Raw genomic sequence first — 25,037 nt, forward strand, 5'->3', positions numbered from 1 at the left:
CCCACCTGGTCAAGCCAGTAAGGCACACTGGCCCAGCTCTCCATTGTAACATTGTACAAGCACTGAAATATGGGAGTAGACTTCTGTGGATTTTATCATTTTTCAAGAGAGTGCATGGAGGTATTTTGAGCACAAGTTTGACATGTAAAGTGTTATCAGCAGTTTCTTAAACACAGCAAATATAGTAGAGGAGTATTAACTCACCTGTGTTCTTTCCACTGCATTTCCAGGTGCAATGCAAATGGGGTTTTAGACCTGAGTAAAGAACTGCCATATAAGCTTTTCCAAAATCTAAGGTTGGGTTCAGAGTCATTTTCTGGATTCTCCCAATTTCCGATACTAGGCTTGCATGACCCACTTTTAGTGGGGACCCCCCCCTACTAAATATGTACATGTTGACTATACAAAAAAAAATCTTCAAGGTTTTTAATGGCAATCAGTGGTGGCTGCTTGGTTTGTTCTTAATTTTAACTGATTTTTGACTGCTTTCCTCATTGATGTTGCTGCTTTCAATTGTGTGTATTTCTTTTATATTGAGTTGGATGGATTTTTGATGTAAACCATTTTGTATATTTAATAAAACATAAATATTTTAAATAAAAATAAAATGTTGGGGGTTTGACTTGCATAAAAGTTAAGCTGCAGGGACCCAGTTAATAGCACACTATATACTTTTACAATTTCTACTGCACACGAATAACCAGTCTCAAACTTTAGGTCAGCTTGCTTGATCGGGGAAGGATGAACCCTTTCAATAGTCTGACAAGCCACAAGACCATTATGTTGGCACCATCAGGATTCAGTGTCAAGTAGCTTGCCCACATCTAGTTCACATCACCCAGGTATTGAGAAAGATTTCAGGATTGACAGCTTATGTACTAACTTAGCAGCAAGGGTGCTGCCAGAAAAACAAAACAAAGGAACCTACTATGCAACATTAAGAATAATAATTAAAATGTATGCAACAATTGCTTTATTGTTAACAAAGGACTAGATAACATACAGCAAGCATGTACAGATTGCTTTCGCAATGATCCGAATAAACATTTAGGAAAATCCAAAACGCAAGTCTGAGCAAAGAATAAAAGGTCACATAACTAGAAATTAGATGACAGTTACAAAAGAGAGAGAGAGGATACAATATCTTAAAAGATCAGGCAGATGCAGTAAGAAATCTGTATTGTTAGGTAGGTGTAATAAAGCATCTGTAGAAACACATGAAAGCATTTATGTTACATAAATATTTGAGATCTTTGGTGAATGAAGATGCATATGAAGTCTCACCCAAAACAAAGCAAAATCTACACAAGACTCTCAAAAGGGTCCATGTAGATCATTCAGAAATTTCCCAACATACCAGTCATCTCTTTCACAAAATGCAAAAAAAATATTAAGTGGAATACCAGAGATTGATCACTAGATTTCCACCACTAAGTACAATACAAATTAGCTTTTCTGATGCTAAGACTGATCTCTGTGCTGCTCTGCCATTAGGGCAATATTTTTCAAATGTGTAGAGTCAACTCTGTGGCTAAAAGTAACCTGAAGTAACTCTGAGTGAATTCTTAAATATATTGAGCTCATCTCAGTATCATCATTTACATGAGATATAAATCTGTGGCATAACGTTAATGTATTTAAAAGTAAGATTTCAAGCAAATAAACAAGATGTATAATATAACTTACCAGATTTTATAGTAAATGAAAAGGCAAAAGGAATGTTTTGAAAAACTCTTGTTTTCCTTAGTATTCTGAGGATTAGAAGAGGGGGAGACCCTTTCATATGGAAACAAAATGTTACTGCATGTTTAAAGTGATTATTTTATAGATTAACCACCACATTTAAAGACAGAGAACCCTATTATGAAATGATGCAATGTCATTGATTGGTTCAGAAATGTGATTCTCCATTAACATCAATAACATTTTCGTTTTAAGTGGTTAGGTTTGTCGATGCCTTTCTGATTTCTATCACACAGACGAGCTCATCACACAGAACAATCACTCTTTAAGATTTTATAATTGTGCCTTCAAGTACTAAATCAACACACATAATTATTTCTGGTTTAGGTTGAACATGCCCATTATAGTGATTTCATCATGAAGCAATATGATGTATTGGGCTCAGTTTTTTGTTTTAATGAAAACCTTTACTTTAAAAGTGCAACTTCCTAAATTATTGAATTTACCCCCGCCATTAAAATGTAACTATATATAATCAAAGATAGTACACTAATCTACCAATACAGATTGCAGACAAAGTATTCGTAATTTTTTTTAATAAAAAAGAAAAGATCTGGAAGGAAGACCTAAGAAAAGAGAGAGAATAATGTGAGCTATGCATAATAGTGCACACCTCAATGAAGTTCTAGACATCTTCTCTAGTACTGGTTCAGTTCCCCCACATTTAGCCACTGTAGCACATCAACTAAGCATTATATAATGGCTGAATATTAGCCATTTGTATAGAATTGAAAATTGGGCCACAGGACAAGGTTTTGGATACTGCAGTTAAAATTGTACTTTTCATTTCTGAGCAACGTAAGATCCACAAATAACAATCCTACATCGATGAATTTGTTAACTCTGATTATAAGGGACCTTCGATTTACCACCAGCAAGCATACTAGAAAGTTGAAGCAGGAAAAGTAGCTTCATCAACCAGTTGTATTTCCAGTTGCCATTAGTCACATCATTTGAAAAGATGAAAATAAGGTTAGATTAATGTCAGGTCAAATACTACAAAGTGCCCAGCTGACAGGTTAAATTGTTTCTTTATAAGATGTGACCACGGCTTAGAAATAACTGTTGGAACCAAAAAGGTCAAAATGATTTTGAGAAAGGCAGAAATGAGGGCTCTTCTCTATAGGAAAAATAATTTCTGTGAAAATGTATGCTATTACTAAGACAAACAACAATACTGATATAGGTTAAGGGCTCCAGTGGGTCAATGTACTCCCTGTGAAGCCAGTTTATTTTGATTTGGCTGCAGAAGGTACCAAAAAACCCCTAAGCAAAAGATACTGCAAAGAAGAAGAAAAAGCATTATTCAGGTACCATGTTCTGAAACTCATTTGTTCTACTAATTATTATTATTATTATATAACAAGTGATTCTTCTTCTATTGTATCTTACCATCATTGCAATAGCCACAAAACTCTATAAAGTGGGCATAATAATTTAGACCATACTGGACAAACATTAAAACTATGCTTATGATTTTACTTGTTTTTAGAAAATAAGGAGCAGGACTTCACAAATAATGGGAAAAGAGAGAAGTGTGGGAGAAGCTTGATAAAGGATGAGATTCAAAGTACCACTTATACATCTTCCATTCATTATAGTGAGGTTTGCAGGAAAAGCTGCCATTGGCAATTGATTCCATAGATATCTGAAGATGAACTATTTTGCAAAACTAAGTATTATATTTAAGGAAAGGAATGTGAAAATTGGCTGGGGAAAATCTGGTACCACACACAAGGGAAGCATCTGTACAATGGACATTATAACATGTTTTGAAAGCAGACTCAGAAAAATTTCAAATCAGGTAGAATAATATAAACAAGGTTGGTAAATCTGAACCTTTTTTGTTTGTTAGTAAGGTTTATGAGAACCTACTGATCAAGTTATCTACAGCAGCCAATATTCTTTAGATTCCCTTATTGGATGAACTTATTCGGGGTAACACTATTATGGGTGAATAACGAGAACCATGTAAGAATATACAGTAATACATAGCAGGATTACAAAAAACAAAACGAACCCGTCCCCCACTTCTTGAGTTAATTCGCTCCATTAAAGATATTTCCAACAGTGTCTCAAGAATACCTTCTTGAATGGCACAGTTTCAGGTACCTATCAATTATATACAGTATATTTATATCTATATAAATTATTCTGCAACCAAAAAGAATTGCTCTCAGAAAATTACTATGGTGTTTTAGCACAAGTTCAGATGGGAAAGTACAGCGCAGAATTCCATGCAGCCATAGCAAACAGAGGAGCTCTCTTTTATCCTACTTTACAGAAGGTGTTCACAAAACCATTCTTCGAACTCCACATTCACAGCAGAATTTTGCAGATTCCACCGGGTATTTGGCGCCACATTCGTAACAGAATTTTGGTAACTGTGCAGGTGAATTTCCCTCATTGCTTTTTGAACTTGCTCCATTGACAGAAGATGAGCAGTCTCCACTGTCATATCCAGTTCTTCATCAGCCATTGAACATTCAAAATGGAGAACATTATAGAGATTAGTTAAATGTTAATTGTTTACGCGTGATTTGCAAAGCATTCATTCTGACCTTTCTCTTACAATAGTTCTTCAGTAACGTATCATTCCAAAAACATGGCCTTCTTACTACAAAATAAAATAAAATCCCACAATACTTCCTTGCTGGATTATACAACTCAAACTCCATGATAGCACTGGAGAACCTTAGGCGAATGGAATAAACTGAAGGAATCAAATTAATAGGCCCTCGTGTCAAATCTAAGGGCCCAATGGAACATGAAATAGAAGTTCCTTGCTCAGGATATTCTATACTTCTTGCACTGCTAACTGGAAACCTCATCAGGCTCCTGTGGAAGATCAGGAGGTGATATTCAGTATGCCTTCCATCATGCTCTTTCAGCTGATATAAAGCCATTCCCGTTAAGTGACTACTAGCTGCCCTAATCTGCCCCTCTACAGAAAGGAAAGGTTACACCATCTCTTCCCAGAATAACAGTCCTGATTTTTAAAGCAATCCTGTGGGGAAAGATATGGAAGGGTCTGGATCATGTCATATCTAGAAGGGACATAAAGGACACAAGTAAGCTCAAATTCTGTGGGCATTGGAGTAGGGCAGAGAAAAGAAGCCCAAGGTGCTATATATAAAGCAGAGGCAGATGCTAGCAGTTAACCTCTGAGTCTCTTAGAATATAATAATTATTGCATTTGTTAATTTCCTGCCTTTTCCCCAGAACCTGGACTCAAGGTGGCTTACAGGAACATAAATAAAACAGAGAAATGTAAAAACATAAAAGACAGGTAGCTTAAAATTTAATTAAACTATGCTAGAATAAAAACAATATACAAAAGAAAACTATTAACATGCAGATAGTGAAAAAGAAAAAAAGCACAGAACTATTAAAATCATTTTCCTTAAAAAACCGTCAGTTCCCAAAAGCCTGTTGGAATAAGGTCTTCATTTGCCGGCGGAAGAACAAGGAGGGAGTCTAGCCTCTCTAGGAAGGGAGTAGAAAAGTCTGGGAGCAGCCACTGAGAAGGCCCTCTCATGTCTCCACCAAACATGCCTGTGATTCTTTTAAGTATTCCATTCCAAGGCCAGTTGTCTTATCCTTCAGTATTTATTTGTGATGTTATTCCCTCCCCCCCAATCAAGGGTCTGGGCTGGATTGTTTTTTTAAAGTGTAACTGCAACACCCCAACAACAAGACATTAATCTTCAGATATATGAAAGCCGTAAATACTTTCAAAAAGGCAAAAATCATGAATTACCTGTTTGAGTAGTTTTCAGTACTATAAGCTTTTCTTTTGTTTGCCATCATACCTATGCCAGCATTCCGTGCCACGTTAGTAGGTGCAACTGTCCGTGATTTCATGGACCCTCTAAAAGACAACAGTAATTCAGTCAATTAGGCAGAATTTTGAAGCAAGTAAAAGCTTAGGGTACGATTCAGTGTCAGCACACAATAAGCTGCTGTGCACACAGAGGTCTCTCTGTATGTAGCAGGGCTTCCAGTGGGGACTGGTGCTTGGGGTGTGAAGGGAGGCATTAGGGTTCACTGACCATCCTAAACAACGAATTGGCTCTGACAACAAGTTACACTGGGATCAACTGCAGTAGGAAGCTCCCACCTGAAGGTGTGCTGTCATTTAGAACTGTCACTGGTGTCATCACAATGTCAGATGATCGACAGGTGGCTGGCCCCACCCACCTGTCAAAATGGCACCCTGGTTGGAGAGGTTGGGATCTGGCCTGCCAGATGGGAATAGTTTCCCACCTTTGATATGCAAACGTTTGCCATGTTGAATGTTTTGGCTCTGATCCCAAATTCTAGAGGTGCTTAGATGTGCGCATGAAATTCAATTTCTGCAGGCTTCACCATTAACTTCAGTGGGGAAGAGGCAGTTCCAAGCATTCATCTCCATGTTCAAAGCAGTTTACTGCCAACAGAAGTGAACGGGGAAGCTCTTGCGCATATGGGCTCCAATGGGCAGGTGACTGCAGCTGCTAGTCTGGTTCTGTTTTCTGGTTAGATAATTACCCACAAACTAAACTGTCATATACACTGAAGTCTCTCATGGGTGTTTATTTAAACCAATTCCAGGTTCAGTAGCTTGACGTATTGTCCAAAGACAAAAATCTCTACTTTAGATTTGGTTCTTCCCCTTTAAACATGAAGGGACTTAAAAACAACGAAGAAGAAACAGGAAAACCAAGTTCAACTAAATGAGAGGGCAGAAGTCAAGCAGCCCCAAGCAAACACTATGGTAAATTCAAAATACACCAGAGCCACATACATATTCTGAATAGCATTCTTTTAATTATCACACACTGTCTCACATCAGCAGCAATTAAAAAGCAATGTCTACATTTATTTTCAAATATAAGCCCTAAACCCTATTGCTGCTAATATGTTTTATCTGCTTTTCATGTAGAGATCAAATACTGCCACCTAGAGTACAAGAGAAAAATAAGCAGTTGTTTGGGGCCGTTAGCCTAAATTAGCATTGGCTATTGATATCAAGAGCTTCCTGCTGATGTTCCTTCATTGCTTCTACCACACAAACATTCAGCAGCAAGAGTAATCGCAATACACAGAATATATTGATTGACACAGCGCCTGAGAATCTGTGTGAGACTAACTGATTATCAACCTAGTGATTTTCAACAAAATATTATTGTGCTGCACAGGTTTTCACTGTATTTATAAAATTCACTCTTTTACATAGAAACCATCACGAAGGACAAAGTATTCAAAGGTGTTTATTAAAGACTATGCGTACAGCGTTAACTGTGCACTTACCCTGTTTGGGGGCTTGTCCTTGTTGAGTTTTTATGAGCTGGAGACAAACTTTGGATTTTACTTCCCACTGGCCCACTTGTAGACAGAATTTTATTTGCAGGTGTACCTTTTTAAATAAACATGGAAACATCATTTCTGTGTCTAGCAGCTTTACTTTATTCTTACTTCACATCATGAAATTACATACGATGAAGGAATTTCTGTGATTTGATACCCTGAATTAAGAGGAGACGTCAGAGATGACAAATGGGATTGCAGCTGCAGTACTGCTAGGTGGGTGGGTGTTATCCTCCTCCCCAGTACAGCTGTACCTTGGAAGTTGAATGGAATCCATTCTGGAAGTCGGTTCAACTTCCAAAACGTTCAGAAACCAAAGCGTGGCTTCTGATTGGCACCAGGAAGCTCCTGCAGCCAATCGGAATCCATGGAAGCCCCGTCGGACGTTCGGCTTCCAAAAATAGTTCGCACACCGGAACAGTCACTTCTGTGTTTGCAACATTCGGGAGCCAAAATGTTCAAGAACTAAGCTGTTCGACTTCCAAGGTATGACTGTATGCATTAGTCCTAGTGAAGTGCAGTGGTACCTCGGGTTAAGTACTTAATTCGTTCTGGAGGTCCGTTCTTAACCTGAAACTGTTCTTAACCTGAAGCACCACTTTAGCTAATGGGGCTCCTGCTGCTGCCGCGCCGCCGGAGCACGATTTCTGTTCTCATCCTGAAGCAAAGTTCTTAACCTGAAACACTATTTCTGGGTTAGCGGAGTCTATAACCTGAAGTGTATGTAACCTGAAGCGTATGTAACCTGAGGTACCACTATACCTTAATTGTGAGTCTTCCAAACCTTCCCCTGCTGTAAATAAACAGCAACTTCAGGATAGGCAGATTTTGACTGAGAAAGCAGCAAAGCTGGGCCAGTGGGGAGAGGAAGCATTGACCAATTGAGGCAGAGAGAAATGAAGTCCAGAGTTATTCACTATAAAGAGCACCAAAGTGATCCTGTAACTGCCTAGTATCATCTTAGCAGGGCAATCATGGAAGATAACGACTTGCCCAGAATTACCCAGAGGACTTCAGGCTGTGTGGGGGTGATGAACATAAACATAAAGTATAAACATACTTTTTCTGTATTAGAAAAAAAATACAGTTCTAGTTCAGCATCTTATTTTTCATAATAGCCAACCAGATTTCAAGCCAGGTTTCCCCATCCAAACCCAAAGCTCTATGCAATAGAACATGCTGACTCATTATTCAGGAAGCATATCAATACCAGAAGCAAGGCTAGCTGCCCTACAAGTCATAATTTAATGTATTTTACAGTAGCCATGCAAATGTTTAAAAATAAACCTGCCTGTTTTCCAGCATTCCCCACTGTTTGATGCATCATCTTCCTACCCAATCACTGAAATGTTCTTCTCAGGTCAGGACAAACAAGCATCATAGTTTCTTTGTGTAGTTTTAATGGCCACAAGAAGCAACCACAACAGGCAACACAAGAAGGCAGGAGAGGCAATGTACACTGTCTCGAAAGCGTACCTTTTTCTCATCTCCTACTCTCCTAGCAGTAATACTGCCTTAGTAACAGGCCTGAAAGCACTGCACAATTGTTTTCAAGATTCTAGGTAAAGGTAAAGGGACTCCTGACCATTAGGTCCAGTCATGGCCGACTCTGGGGTTGCGGCGCTCATCTCGCTTTATCGGCCGAGGGAGCCGGCGTACAGCTTCCGGGTCATGTGGCCAGCATGACTAAGCCGCTTCTGGCGAACCAGAGCAACACACGGAAATGCCATTTACCTTCCCGCTGGAATGGTACCTATTTATCTACTTACACTTGACGTGCTTTCAAACTGCTAGGTTGGCAGGAGCAGGGACCGAAGAACAGGAGCTCACCCTGTCGCGGGGATTCGAACCGCCGACCTTCTGACTGGCAAGTCCTAGGCTCTGTGGTTTAACCCACAGAGCCACCTGCGTCCCTTTTTCAAGATTCTACATCTCACCTTAAAGCAATAAAATAAATCTTTTATCTTTTAAAATGTGATGACTGAGAAGAGCACAAGGAGTTTATCACAGTATGCAGCCTCAAAGCATTCACTCAATCACCTTCTGGTTATACTGTACACAGTTGAGCCACTGATCTACCTAGCTCAATAGTGTCTACACTGACTGGCAGAAGCTCTCCAGGGATGTCTGCACATATCTGAGATGAATCCTGCTACTGAACTCTGTAGCAACATTTGCAAGTAACAAGCTCCATGGGAAGGTACATATCCTTGGCCTTCTGTTTCAACTTGAAATTCTTAAGCCGTGATGATAAACACCAATAAACCATGGGAGAGTTGGAGTGGGGAAACCAGATGTGGTTGGTTTGCAATTCCTATTAGCTTCTGTCCGTATGGCCAAATGCCAGGGATAATGGGAGGTGCAGACCAACAACCACCTGAAGACTACAGAAGTTTGCATGCACACTGCAATGGCTTGGGTCCTTGATTCACATAAAGAAATTGCTGCAACAGCCATCTGTAGATATCTTGTACCAAGGATTCCTCAACCCCCAGGAATAGAGGAAAAGGGGTGGCAGGAAAACTGTGTTCCATTCATGGAAAGAAAATCAGGATCCAAGCCATTATGTCTGTTAGCCTTGAGGCAATACTTATTCATGCATTCCTGATATGCAACTACAATCACAATTTTATTGACATTACTTGGTTGTGGTAAGCGTGATGAGGCTGGTGGGGTTATTCCTGATGGAGGCATCTTCTTTACTGATGGCGACTTGTACTGAAACAGACACAAAAGCCAGTCATTGAACAGCTCAGTCATACAGTTCCATGTCTAGAAATACTATAACAACAGCTCTGTATCTCATGGGCTGTTTGCAAATGTACCTTAAAAGGAGGGTTCGAAATGCTGTGGTTTTTTCACTTCATCCAGGAAAATCTAGCGTCGACTTGCCTATTACTATGAAAAGAATAATGTACATACCAGAAATTCCAATGCTGATTTAAGTAAAGGCTGAAGTGATCATCTTTTTATATGTTCGTAAAAAAGAAAAGCTGTGCTGGATCAGGTCCAAGGCCCATATCGTCCAGTACTCTGTTATCACCGTGGCCAACCAAACATTCCTGGGAAGCCCACAAGCAGAACCTGAGTGCACCAGAGCTCTCCCTACCTGCATTTCCTAGCACCTGGTACACACAGGCAGGATTCTTATAGTGGAGGTAGAACACAGCCATCATAGCTAGTAGCCATTGATATCCTTGTCCCCCATTAATCTGTCTAATTCTCTTTTAAAGACATCCAGGGTGGTAGTTACCACCATCTCTTCTAACAGCAAATTCCACAGTTTAACTATGTTTTGTGTGAAGCAATACGGACACTTCCAACATTCATCTTCACTGGATTTCAATGAATTCTAGTACAGTCATACCTTGGATCCCAAACGCCTTGGTACTTGGGCATTTTGGCTCCTGAACACTGCAAACCCGGAAGTGAGTGTTCCGGTTTGTGAACGTTCTTTGGAACCTGAACATCTAAAGGGGCTTCCGCGGCTTCTGGTTGGCAGCAGGAGCTTCCTGCAGCCAATCAGAAGCCACGCTTTGGTTTCTGAATGTTTTGGAAGTCGAACGGACTTCCGGAACGGATTCCGTTCGACTTCCAAGGTATGACTGTATTATAAAAGTGGGAGAAAAACTTTTCTTTACCAACTTTCTCTACACCATGCATAATTTTATATACCTCTATCAAGTCCTCCAATACTTGCCTTTCCTCTAAGTTACAAAGCTGCAAATGTTGTCATCTTCCTCATAACAGAGTTGCTTCATCTTCTTGACCATTTTGGTTGCCCTTTTCTGAGGCTTTTCCTGCTCTACAATTCCCTTCATGAGTGGAAGTGACCAGAACTGTACACAGTATTCAAAGTGTGACTGCACCATAGATTGGTATAACTGCACGATGCTATTGGCTTTTAAATTTTTAATCCCTTTCCTGATGATCCCTAGTATGGAATTACTTCACTTCAGGCAGGGTTGATTATTCATCTGAGCAAATAATAATAATTCACCTGCGTTCGGGTAGGAAGCTTCCCTTTAGAATCAGTGACCACTTTTCCTTTATTAGTAATACGCGCTGCCTGTTCTTTGCAGAAATTGATGTGCCGATCAGCTGCACTTTCATTAAATCTTCTCTGGCAATATGGGCACTGGATATAATCTATATTCATCAGCAATTCATGAGACACAAAGAACAGTACAGGTTATTTATTTATCCCAACTTTAACTCTAGACCAGACCCACAAAGTGCATGACAATAAAAACAGAAAACATAAACTGCTATAGTATCTGAAACAGCTTTATAATTTAAACATGTTAAAAATCAAAAGCAAGTCAGTAGAAATCAATGAAGATTCCTGAGTATTGAAGCCATCAGCATTCAAAAGCCTTCCCAAAAAATGCAAATAAAAGCCAAAAGCAAATGGGTCTTTGCTTTTTAAGGAGGTAGGTCCATGTGATAGAGGCCACCATTAAAAGAAGTCTGCTGAACAATACAAGCCTAGCTTTTGAGTGTTAATGCAGGAGGAGTACCTGGAGCCTGCCTGACCACCTAATCCCAAAATAGCAAGTTGAAGATTGACAAATAACTCCTAACCCTAATATGCTTTTTCTATAAAGGTTTCGCCACCACCTCAACCACTGGGACAGGCAATGAAGGGAGATTATCACCTCTCAACTTGTCTTAAGTTGAGACTTAACAAATCAAGTTGAGCAGGAGTCAAGCAAGCAGGTAATTAATATGTTAGACCTTTCCAATAATCCTACAGCTTCAGATGATGAAAGTTAGAATTTACAACTGAAAGTTAGAATTTACAACTGATTAATGCATTAGATGTTTCTAATACAGTCGTACCTCTGCTTATGTATCCCTCCAGTTATATAAACTTTGGGATACGTAAGCAGCAAATCCAGAAGTATACGTCCGGATTTTTGCCACACGCGCATGCGCAGAAGCTTTCTATTTACTGCACGCATGCGCAGAAGCGCCACCCCTGGCAGCAAATTCCTCGTACTGTGGCCAGGGCTCTGGAACAGATGCCGCTCGCAACCGGAGGTACCACTGTACAAAGTCAGTGGCCAATGTGAAATCCAGCTGGAATAGATCTGAGTGACTGCAAAATCTCAAGACATATAGCAAATATACACCTTTAAGTGCCAGGCAAAAACGTTCTTTTTTAACCAGGCCTTTGGCTGATTTGACTGACATGCTATGCCCTTTTAAAATGTGGTGGTGGGGGGGTTACTGGGTTGTTCTTTTTATTTTGATTATGTATTTTGTGGTTTTATATTTTTATTTTATTCTGTGAACTGCCCTGAGACCTCTGGGTACAGGGCGGTATATAAATTCTTCAGCAACAACAACAAGTAAGTCACAGGGAACTATTCTGACCATGTTTAGGGCCTTTAACCAACTGGAAACTTTCTGTTAGACAACACAGCAGACATCACAGTAAAGAAGAAACACAGAAGGTTTTGCCATCACTGGCAAGGAGTACACTTTCAAATTAGCTCAAGCTTGTGTTTTGTCAGACTTCTTGGAATTTTCTGTCACTGACACTCCAAGCACTATTCCTGCTGTCTCATCCTTTGCCGGTACAAGATGCAGCAAAACATTTTGGGAACCAAATAAATAGCAAGCAGACTCAGCTATTGGTTAACTATAAGCTTTCCAGATTATATCTGAGTGCCATCGAAATACTCCTACAAAGACAAAAATGCAAAGAGGAGAGCCTAACAATAATTTTATTATTTAGACCCCACCCATCCGGCTGGGTTGCCCCAGCCACTCGAGGATCTAATGGCAGCTTGGAGAACTTTCTCTTACAGACATGTAACTTTTTCCAGCATTGCAATTTTTGACACAAGAATGATTCCGTCACAGCACTTTAGGAAGGAGAGTAGATGGAAGAAACAAGATTATATCCACGGCTGTGTGAAGCCCAAGCGAAAAAAAACCATTAAAATTCTGCATAACTTATTTTGCATTGCTTATTCTGTGATTTTATTCTTAGTATAATTTATTTTGATTTTGCTAGATGCGAAGGTGATATTCAGCTTTGCTGGGCACTAAAGTAATTCCAAATACATAAAACATTTATTCAGGAACATCCCTAGTTTCAGAGATTTCAGTGAGCACTGCTTACTTAAGCAGTATCTTTGAAGTCTATCTTTGCAGCCGTAACGGCTAAAAAAACTCATCTGGAGGAAAGTGGAAAATGTTGATGCCAAGTTACCGCCATTTTGTCCCACACCTCTATTTTATTTTCAGTCTCTACCTTCTCTGCAAGTGCAAGGTCAAGTGACTAAAGAAAATGGTGCCAGTCACCACCCTCTACTGAATTGAAAAGAAAGAATTCCTAACACTAGGTGCTCTGCTAGGACATGCAAAAGCCAATAATCCTTTCCACCCTAATGCAATCAGGACTAGGGACAGATGAACCCATAAGAGTCTGGCCCGTCCCAGTTCTCAGAAGGGACAAGACTACATCTGTCACTCGTAGATATTTAATGATTTTTTTAAAAATCTACCTGAAAACAAATAAAATAATAATAACAAGAACTTAAAAGGTAGTCTAAAATTTGTTTGATGCTTGTTTCCCCCCCCCCCTTTTCTTTTAAACTTCTAAAAGTATGACACCCAGCCCTCTTGGCCTCCACACTGCAAACACTGGTGGCAGCCATGTTTTTTTGCCATATAATTTCCCTAAAGCAACAGGACACCATCAAGCTCCATGCCTCACAAGGGGACTTGCTGTAAGTGCATTCAAAGTGCACAGCAGCAAAAAGTCTCATGTGCTAACCATTACAGGCTGTGGCAAGCGATGTGCCCTATTTTCAGAAAGGAAAAAAAAACTTTTTTAAATGAACAGAGGCAGAACAGAACCCTCCAACTGCCTCCCAAATGATTCCACGAGGCTTCAATTTTTCAAGTGAACCACTGATCCGGGATTACATCAGGCGAGTCCATTCTGCAATCTGAGCAGGAAAAGATTCACACCCCACATCCCTAATCAGCACAACACAAAACTACTAATGGACCAACAATGTTTTGTTTTATTTAATAAAAATTATACACCTTTTGATTGTAAAAGGCTCAAATCAGTTTACAAAATATCAATAAACCTGTGTTCTTTTATGCTGTAGTACCAAGCACAACCTTCCTGAATCCTGTCTCTCTTTTCAAGTAGCTTCACCATCTCTGCCCTTGTTGTTCCCCTGGAAAGCCCCTTTCTACAGATATCTAAATTTTGGATTTCTAAGACTATAATGGGTGTGACTTCTGATTTCAAGAGCAGACTTACTGGTCCACATTCAGCCACTTGGGATGCCTGTTTCTGTGTTCCATCACCCCCTGAACCTGCCAGCGGAAAGCTCTGCTATGGCCTAGGAGAATGCCTGCTCTTTTTAGGATGCCACTGGAGATTCTGTTTCCCCTTCCCTTCATCTGTGCATTTAAGAGGTAAATCTCACCTTCTTAGTCTACCTTGCCTGCAGGCTTTTTCGGATTAATTCCTTGCCCTCCCATTTTGAGGCAATGAAATGCCTTGAAGTGTACGTTAGTCTTGTTTAGGACCAGACAAAACACCTGACCCTTTTCAGAGAGACAGGATGTGTCTGTCTAGCCATTCATTAGCAATATTGCTCAAAACAGATGCTGCAGTTGAAGCCCACAATGTCACATTACATACCAGGATCGTAAGTAGGGGGTGGTGGTGGTGGCAGTTTTCCACCTTCTTTAAGGACCTGATCAACTCCTTTGGCTGCTCGTATAGCTGCTATGAGTTCCTCATGCTTTCTCCTCCAGTTTGATTGTTTCTTTGGGGGCTCCGGCTAAGAAGACAACAGAATCAGCGCGCGCACACACACACACACACACACACACACACACACACAAATTAGCAATCTGATAAAAGTGATTTCTTCAGCTGTGCATACAATATTATACATTACACCACTAAATACATATCTTCCCTTAACCATGAAGTAATGTCGCTTTTCAGGAGATAAGCAGAGTTTATACAAAAGCTGTATTTAGATCCTTTGACAGGGAAGATGTGAGAGCAGTTATGAAACAAATATAGAAGCAATACATTTAAAATTTCAATAGACACTGCTGACAGTGATTTCCCAAAAAGAGCTCTGTATACCTAAGTGGAAGCAATGTGCACCTTTTCTACGGTCCTATACACTGGGTTAATCACTTCACTCTTTTGGCTGTATTTTCCTATTGACATTATTTACTTATCTCTGTGTTTTTGTTGTTATTTAAAGAACGCCATGTGTATAAGTCACCTTTCTGGTCCATGGAAAATCACTGCTAATGCCACAATAGCATGTCCAAAAAACAAACAAAATCCTGTACCAGTAAAATCAATGGAAACAAAGTTTTGGAAAGTCTTTTTGAATACTATAACTCTGCCCACCAATCTAACTGATCTCAAAAGCCAATGATATCAGCAGGGCCTCCCCAATACTATCTTGAGGCACAGCCAGACTCATACAGGTAGTCATTCAAATAACCTGACTTCCAGCCACCTAGGGCTTTAAAAGTCAAAATCAGTACTGTGGACGCTCAGGTTGCAAACGTGATTCATGCAGGAGGCATGTTCGCAACCTGCAGCGCCGTGTCTGCGCAAGCGCAGGTTGCATTTCGGCGCTTCTGTGCATGCACAAAGCACAATTTAGTGTCTCTGCATGAGCGCCGAAACCTGGAAGTAACCCGTTACGGTACTTCCGGGTTTGGCGTGGTGCGCAACCTGAAAATGCAGAACCTGAAACATCTGTAACCCGAGGTATGACTGTACTTGAATTGAGCCTTAGGACTGCATCAGTAATTAGTGCAACTGGTACAGAATCAATAAAATATGTTCTGAGAACCTGGGTCAAGTGAGCACCCAAGCAGACATAGTCTGCATCAGCAGAACTTTCTGAGTTGCATTCAAAGGCAGTCCCCTGTAGATATGACCTATGTGGCCTAGTTGGGAAGAGTCATTATTTGGGAATCACTACTATCGCCTGCTTTCATTCATAGTTTGGTTAGCTGCTGTGTTACGTCTGTTCCACCAAATATTGTTATACAAAATAAACTCCAGGTGGTGTACGACTATGCAAGCTTTTGATCTTAAGCATTGAAGACATTTTGTGTAATCAAACAGCTTGCAGACTTCTATACCAACAGAAACTGGGCTAGCACATGATGTATTTCCTTGTTTCTTATACCACACAAGAAAAACTAGGCTTCTGAGATGCAGCATTATTCACACACAATTATTCTCTCTTTGCTGACTTAAAAAAAATCCTTGCCACTGAATCTGTGTTCAAAGCCAAAGTCCAAGGCATGCAAAGTTCATAGTAAAACATGGCCCTGCTCTAGTCTTCCACGCTTGTTGGAACTCCTTTGAGAAAGACAACTTTTTGTTATGGACTTACAAAGTGGCTCTACTAATGCTCCTTAAAACAGAAGAGCCTAATAAGCACACTGGCTGAGATCCTAAGGAGGAAGCAAATGTCGCTGAACAATTACTTCTAAGTACAGTCATACCTCATGTTGCGTCCGCTTCAGGTTACGTCTTTTCAAGTTGTGTCCCGCAGCAACCCGGAAGTACCTAAACGGTTACTTCCGGATTTTGCCACTCGCGCATGCCCAGAAGCAGCACTTCTGGATACGAACACTTTGAGTTGTGGACGTGCCTCTGGGACAGATTATGTCCACAACTCAAAGTTCCACTGTGATAATGCTCAAGTTTGATTTATTCCCGATTCCATCATGCCACATAATCCAATATTAATTTTACAGTCAGTATTTTTTAAATATTTAAATTTAATCCCAGCTAGGATATTGTGTGATGTATGCTGCTTAAGGCAATTACCACTCCCCTGCTAGATTTATTATATCCCACAGATTGTTATGAATAAACTTCCAAAGTCATCACGCACATGCAGCTAATAATTCAACTACATGCCCATGGACATACAGTTGTCTAAAAAAAGGGGGAATATTCTAATGCTCCAGTACCTACCCGTGGCTTCAGAGGTTTGACGGTGGAAATATCAGTTCCCTCCGCTCTCTGTCTGCTGGAGTCAAATGCTTTTCTTTTTTTATTAGCAGCTCTTTGGCAAATGGGAACATGCTTCTTCTACAAGTACAAGAGGAAAGAAATGCAACATTTTTATTTCGAAAGCAGGTTTCCTCCCCACCTCCTACTAGCCATCCCATCAAATAAGCAGGGAGACGTGGGAGGATAAAACTTATATGTATTCTTCGCCACCCCACTTTACTCAATAGTATAAAACAAAGTTGAAGTTTCAAATGCAAATACATCCCATAATATACTCAGGACTTTTATGAATAGATTCATTAATACTGACCAAGGCTGCATTCATAGGACACTTTACTCTGTCTCCCCAACATTTCCTTACCTTTATGTGATCATTCACATGATACAAAAGTCATTCCTGGAAATCTAGATGAAGTTCAGTGCTCATTTCCATATTAATTGTTTCCGTAAAAAATCCATTTGCAACCCTGTTAACTTTGAAAATCATGAGTTTTGTGTTGTAATTTTCCAGCAATTTCAAGGTCAGGGTTTTTTATTTTTTTTAAAACAGTTTTATGTTGTGTGTCTTTGTTTCTCAATTTGATCTTTTTACATGGTTTTGTACGTTTTGTGTTGTTTTATGCATTGTGATTTGCTGTTTTTTGATTATAGATTGGTAATTCTTTATTGTGGCTGATAAGTGTGAACTGCTTAATTATTATTTGCTGGTGTTTAATTTAACTGTTTACTATTAGATTCTGATGGATTGTTGGAATGTTGCTTTGTGGGATAGAAGTTGTTTATTTTAAAGTTATTGTGACTTTTATATTGGATCAGATTGTTACCATTAATGTTTGATGTTTTATTATGTTTTTATGTGTTGGAAGCTGCCCAAAGTGGCTGGGACAATCCAGCCAGATGGGCGGGGTATGAATAACACTTTATTATTATTGTTATTACTCCTACTCCTACTATTATAACACAGCCACCCTACGTCTGAATAATATGGGCAATAAACCCCACATCTGAATGCAGTCCATATTATTAGGAACAAAACCAACTATGCCTGTAACTGCTTAAATGTATTTACAATTAAGTAGTATACAAGTTCCATCAATTAATTAAATAAAACAATTCAAATTGGCACAACAGCTTTAAATGAAGGGTTAGACAGGAACATGTTTTTAAGTCACCTGACTTTTATACTCACTAATGCATTTGGGAAAAAAGTCCTCCCACAAATCTTGCATGGTAAAAGATCTTCAGCTGGTCCCACACTTCCATTATCTTAAAAGAAACACAGACATACATTATGGCCTTGCAATTCCTACTTAACTCTTAATCTGCAATTATATTTATGCTTTCTGTAAATTGCTAAAAATTAAACTACAATAAAGTCAGGCCTTAATTATAATAGAGCTCACAGGAGTCATTCATAAAATTGTCTGCAGAGATTGAAATGATCTGCATTTCTCACATGGGAACATTAAAAGTTTTTCCTTCCATGAGCAGGAATAGAAAACCTGTGGAAATCTATGGTCTTTAGTGATCTAATTATTGATTGGGGCAGTGCCCCTAGTTTCTAACACTGAAATCCTATCATTATAAAATAGAATCAATCAGTATCTGAAGAACTGCACTGCTGTGTAATATTTTGGAGGAGCTGAATAAAAGAGGCTAGATATGCAAGAAATTGTCTACATCAATAAATAATTTTTAGCACACAACTCCACCAGACAATACACTCATTTTAAAAAATTAAACTATGGGCAGAAACAAGGCCTATCAATGAGGTGTTGCATAGTTTTGTACATTGACTAAGACCGTGTTTTCTGTTCAGCAGAAAACAATGACTAGATAAGCATTCAAATCATTTTGTTCATTTTAAATGAAGAAGCATAAAAATCAACTATACTGACAGCAAAGAAGGCCACAGTCCTTCATCGGTATTTCAAGGAAATGTCTAAATATTACTATTCATTACCTCAACCCAGACAATATAAATAGCAAAAAAGAGAAAAAGGAAAAGCTTATCATCCTCCTTTTACATTTCATTTATGGATTCTGTATTGTGATTGCCAGCAAAACTCTAGATACAGGATGATCCTTTTGTTGAGAGGACTCCCCCCCCCCATAAAATCACTCATTAGATCATCATCAAGTATTAGCCAAATTCCCAATTAAAATTGCCTGTGACAATGTACTAAAATATTGTACCAATACACAATAACTGTATCAGAATAACATATTATAAATGTTCCGCTGCTGAGAAACCTCTTAAAGGGCAGGAAACTACAAGAAGGGAGCAGCTGGACTGGAATGACTTATGGTATCAGTTGTCTTTATACCAGTGCACACAGAATGGAAAACAAACAAGATGAATTTGAGCCCCCAATAGAGGATGACAAATATGATCTAATAGGCATTACTGAAACCTGGTGGGATGACATTAATGACCGGAATGTAAGAATTGAGGGGTATATGGCCTATTCAAAAGAAATAGCCCAAACAGGAAAGAAGGAGAAGTAGCATTATATGTAATGAATGTGTACAGTTGTGAAGAAATCCATGATTTAGAGAAAGGAATTCAGTTTGAGAGTGCATGGGATAAAAACTGTAGGAGGGGGAAACAACACTGACCTCTGCTATAGACCTCCAATCCAGACTAAAGGCTTGGATGATACCTTCCTACAGCAGATTACCGAACATTCAAAAAGGAGAGACATAGTAGCTGTCGCAGACTTGAATGGCCCCAATACTTGCTGGAAGTCAAACTCTGCCAAAAATGTAAGGTCCTATAAATTCCTCAATTGCCTCACTGACAAGAGCAGCAACTCCTCACCAATGTCAGTAGTGGCACTGGCTTTCTTCTCTTGATAAAGAACATCTCTCACCCCCACTCCTTCCCCCATAGATTAAATCAAAGAGCAGAGTAAATGACAACGTCCAGGCCAGGAGGACAGGTCGGTCCTGGCATATAGTCCTGATTTGATGTCAATTAGAATCATTACAAATGGAGCTCAAAGGAGCTACTGCCCTCCCTTGCCCATGTCAGTGCTGGTTCTGTTTTGTGCTAATAGCATAATGACAATGTACAGCACTACAGAAGACTCAACAAATAGTGTTGTATTGTTGCAGCCACACTACTTTTTTTTTAGTTTCCCTATGTGAGTGAACTACTGTTCTTGGCAGATGTCCAATCAACTACAGCTGTATTTACAAAAAGAAAAAAAGTAATCTATTAGGAAATTGAATTATTTCCTTTGTACTTCAACTGAGCAACAGAAAGAGAAAAGTCATTCTCTTTTAAAATGCACAAGAAACAATTATTGTCTCGTTTTTCTCATTAAGTTCATATATGAATGGACTTTTTAAAAAGTAGGTTTTTAAAATACAAATAAAAAGACCATCAGAAAGAAAAGTTGCACATTCTCATAATCTAGAACCCTGTAGACATACAGCCACAGGGTTTCCTCCCCATGGAAACTGTTTCAATCAATCAATCAATCAATCAATCAATCAATCGTTTTATTTGTATGCTGCTTTTCCAAAGCCCAAACCATGCTCAAAGTGGCTCACAACATACGGTGGTACCTTGGTTAAGAACTTAATTTTTTCTGGAGGTCGGTTCTTAACCTGAAACTGTTCTTAACCTGAAGCAACACTTTAGCTAATGGGGCCTCCTGCTGCTGCCGCACTGCTGCTACATCATTTCTGTTCTCATCCTGAAGCAAAGTTCTTAACTTGAGGTACTATTTCTGGGTTAGCGGAGTCTGTAACCTGAACTGTCTGTAATCTGAAGCGTATGTAACCTGAGGTACCACTGTACATAAAGCTACAGGTGCAACGAAGTAGCCATAAACAATAAACAAACACTGAAAAGTACACAACCAAATTGAAGAATTTTCACATAAGATACAATTGTAAGATACAACAAATTAACAGCAACAACAGCAACAACCTCCACCCAACAAAACATGCTAAATAATGCCACAGCCCAATAGTCCGTTCACCAGACTCAGCTTTTGTAGCTGGAGTCAGTCAAGGCCCTGCCCTCCCAGACCACGTGGGGAAAGGCCTCCAGGACAGGGACAAGGTCTTCTAGGACGCACAGCCAAGATGGTCTAAAACCCTGGAGAGTTGCTGTCCGTCAGTGTAGCAGATAATACTGAGCTCAGGAGAGCGAGGAAAATTCTTAGGGACCTCTCACACCCTGGCCAGCACTTCTTTAATCTCCTACCTTCGGGCAGGAGATAGCCTCACCAACAGGTTAAAGAACAGTTTTTATCTGTTGGCTGTTGGGCTGCTGAATGGGAAAAAAGAGTGGTGTAATTGACTTCTGAGCGCGAACAAGACTGAGTGTATGGGGGGGGGGATTGTTTAATTTCACTGCACACAGGTGGTGTAGTGACAATGAAGATTATTATTATTATTATTATTATTTAGAGGGACTAATGGTATGACTCAGTATAAGGCCATGTCCTAAACTGCTAAGACAAACTGACTTCATACAATAACTTTTGTAAGCTTGAATAAGCTTCTTTATTTAAAAAGTATCCTCTGCTGAAGTTAGCTTGATGACACTTTATATTTAAGCACTTTCCTGGGACGCACAGCAACCTGGAACTGCATGCATCCTCCCTCTGCACCCTGCACAGAAGTAAAAGCTGGCTTCAGAGGAGGGAAACCCTCTACTCTGCACCCAGCATGGAATTACAGCATGGTGCTGCAGGAGTCTCTAATATTTTTATTTATTTATTTATTTATTTATTTATTTATTATTATTATTATTATTATTATTATTATTATTATTATTTGCATCTAGTAACTTTTGTGAGTTTATTTACAAAGCTGGATTACACAATCAATAAGATCCAACATCCTGTAAGCCTTCATTGAGACACTTAACAAAGAAAAAGGGGGCGTGGAGGTTAGGTTTGACTCAGGTTGGCCATACCAGGAAGTCTCACAGGCCTTTATTATCAGATATAATAGCAAAGAAATTCGACTTCACATTCAATCTGCATACAGCAGCGGACCACCAGTACTGTTAATCCACCTTTGCTTCACATAGCAAAGCACCATTTATCACATCATATAACTTCCTATATTATAATTCTGATACATTTATTCAAGTGCCATCACTTACACAAAATGATAATAACTACGCACAAGACTGATGTATCGGGTATGGAAGAACACCTAGCCTTGCAGAAGCAGTGTAACAGTAACAGAGTGCGTCTACAAACAGCTCAACCGATTATCATGGGTAGCGGATCAATGGCAGCAATCTTGCTACTGCGTGCTCTTGTGAGTCTATACCAGATCAATGAAAGAAAAGATATCACTGGCCCTATTCCCTAACTATCAGTGGTATTTAATTATGTATGCAAGCTTCAAGGCATTTTCTGATATTTGTCTTTGGAACATGAAGCAATTCACCTCTCAAAGAAGTCCTGGAAAAGATTATACAAAGAATGACTCAAAGATCAGTACTTGGAAGATGGCTTCCTCATACTGACCTCAGAAGTGTTTTTCAACAAATATGCTGCTGACACTTCCTGACTCAGCTATCAGTAATCCAAAAGATAATTAATCAGAACTCATCTTTCCTTTGTGTATATAATGAAGGAAAATGTTTTGAATGCATGATAAATATTATATTGCCATTCAATCCTGCATCTTTATTTATCATCCTTACATACCTTTCAGATATATTCCTGCAGTGATTTTTTTCGGGGGGGGGGGAGAACACAGGGGTACGCATACCCCCAAAACATTTTGTGAATCTAATGAGAGAAGAAACTAAAAAAATTAAAATTTTACGTATCTTCTCTAGCACAGAGAGTCGTCAGTTCTGCTGCTAACCCCAATGGCGGCCTCATTTCCTGTTATGGTGTTTCCTGAGTCTCAGATGGAATGAGAGTTCCCCTAAACATTTTTTTTTGGGGGGGGAGCACTGTATTCATGTATATGTCAAGCATGCATACCAATTACAATACAGTATATGGATTGGACTCCAATTCAACACTTCAGAAAAACGCTGGTTAGTGGTTCTGTGTTCCCTGGTGTAGTTTGCTCTGAATGTAGTTGCTGTATGCTAAATAAGTTCAAAAGACAAGGTAAAAATATCTTAAATAAATAAAGACTGGAGATGTAATGTACTAGAAGGCAAAGTTGAAGGTCAGAAACTGAGAAAGCTTTGAATAGATGGTCACTTTAAAAAAACCAGGCCAATTCCATAGCATCCTTAAACGACTGTGACATATAACAAGTACAGTAGTGACCTAGATAGCAAGGAAAACCAGACAGAAAAAAGAAGTACAGTGGTATTGTAACTTTCATAGTTATGCAGAATGTATCTTTATTTAACTTTCACAACTAAGGAAACCAGTGTTAACAAATGAGATATGAAAGCTAGGAGCTAAATGGCACCTTAAACCTAGGTTATGGGCGCAACAATGGAATGTCTAGGCATGCTTTTTTAATGTCAATACAAAGCTGAAAATGAATGAACTGCAGCTAAAATATTATTTTCATTTTTTACATATTCTAGTCCTTCCCCTGCCCAACCCCCTAAGTATTATTAAGGGTGTCTCTTCTCCAGTCTTCAGAGAGTAGCTGGGAAGCAGAAAAAAGGTCCTCCTTTCCTTCCATTCCAGTTTTAATCTGAAATCTTAGGCACAGCACTGTGCCCAGAGCTCAGAAACTGCTTGTGCTAATGAAATTCCCAGTCACAAAATGCGCCTAGAACAATTAGAGTTTTGAACACTGGAGCAAAGAGATGCATTTTCTATTGCCCCTGAATAACAATTTGTACTTACTGCAATTTCTTCTTTTACAGAATTATTAAAAATAGAGCTTGGGGATTTTATTTATAATTAAATAGAACACAAATACAGCCGAATAGATAAAAAACACACGGAAGAAGCCCTGTTCTTTGCACCTGGTTGCATCAAGTGGAGACATCTAGTCTGGACCACATGATACCCTCCATCTGCTCTTGGATTACCACTCCCAGAATGGCCAATGGTTAGGGCTCATGGGAACTGTAGTTCAGCCATACAGCCGCAAATAAAACATTTTAAGTGTGTTGTAAAGTGCAATACACAAATGTGACACTGGATGGCGATAAGCCAAGGAAAATTCAATATATTTTTCAATTTTTTTAAAAAAAGCATTTTCACAGCATTTTTTATATTTGTGTAGATTCCACACATATATATTTTTTATATAGATTCCACACACATATTATATGTGTGTAGATTCCACCCAACAATGCCTAGAGGCCATTGGCTACCATGTTCTTGATGGAAAGTTGCTTTGTTAATTTTAAAACATAAAATATATTGTGTATAACCTGGTTTGATCACCATTTTGTGCCATAAATTCCTCATATTATTTTTGCTTTCTCACACACTGCAATGACTTATCAGCTACCCTGATAAATCAGTTTTAGTCATCTTACTCCAATGAAAACTCATGTAAATAAAAGGGGGGAGGGACACTGGGGAAACCTATATAGTGGAACCTCAGGTTGCAGACACAATCCGTGACGGAGGCACGTCTGCAACCTGCAGCATTCACATCCTGAAGCGCCGCGTCTGTGTGATTTGGCGCTTCTGCACATAGCATGATTTAGCACTTCTGCGCATGCGGCGAAACCCGGAAGGAACTTGTTCCGGTACTTCTGCGTTTCCCATGGTCCGCAGCCTGAAAATACGTAACCTGAAGCATCCATAACATTAGGTATGACTGTAGAAGACCTTACCACCCAGTGTTTAATTCTCCATGGTTAATTAGTCCATTCTACATAGACATATATTAAAGAACTGGCATTTTTTTTAAAAAAAAGTTTGAAGCAATATGCCTAATAATCTCTTTATACAATCAACACCAAGAATCTGCACAAACCTCA

General features: G+C 39.3%; 1 protein-coding gene across 1 annotated transcript in view; it reads right to left on the reverse strand.

Moving 5' to 3' along the window:
- Nucleotides 1-956: 956 nt before the first annotated feature.
- ZC2HC1A (zinc finger C2HC-type containing 1A) overlaps nucleotides 957-25,037 on the reverse strand; it is a 31,550-nt gene continuing 7,469 nt past the window's right edge. Inside the window, exons 2-9 of the mRNA XM_081919849.1 lie at nucleotides 18,330-18,406; nucleotides 17,102-17,218; nucleotides 14,771-14,912; nucleotides 11,093-11,241; nucleotides 9,735-9,810; nucleotides 7,036-7,141; nucleotides 5,504-5,614; nucleotides 957-4,209 (exon numbers count right to left, since the gene is read on the reverse strand). Of these exons, the coding sequence (XP_081775975.1) occupies nucleotides 4,035-4,209; nucleotides 5,504-5,614; nucleotides 7,036-7,141; nucleotides 9,735-9,810; nucleotides 11,093-11,241; nucleotides 14,771-14,912; nucleotides 17,102-17,218; nucleotides 18,330-18,406 (953 nt within the window). The 3' untranslated portion in view covers nucleotides 957-4,034. The remainder of the gene's footprint in view (nucleotides 4,210-5,503; nucleotides 5,615-7,035; nucleotides 7,142-9,734; nucleotides 9,811-11,092; nucleotides 11,242-14,770; nucleotides 14,913-17,101; nucleotides 17,219-18,329; nucleotides 18,407-25,037) is intronic.

Source organism: Podarcis melisellensis (genome assembly GCF_964234715.1).
Source record: "Podarcis melisellensis genome assembly, chromosome: 7".
Classification (NCBI taxonomy): Eukaryota; Metazoa; Chordata; class Lepidosauria; order Squamata; family Lacertidae; genus Podarcis; species Podarcis melisellensis.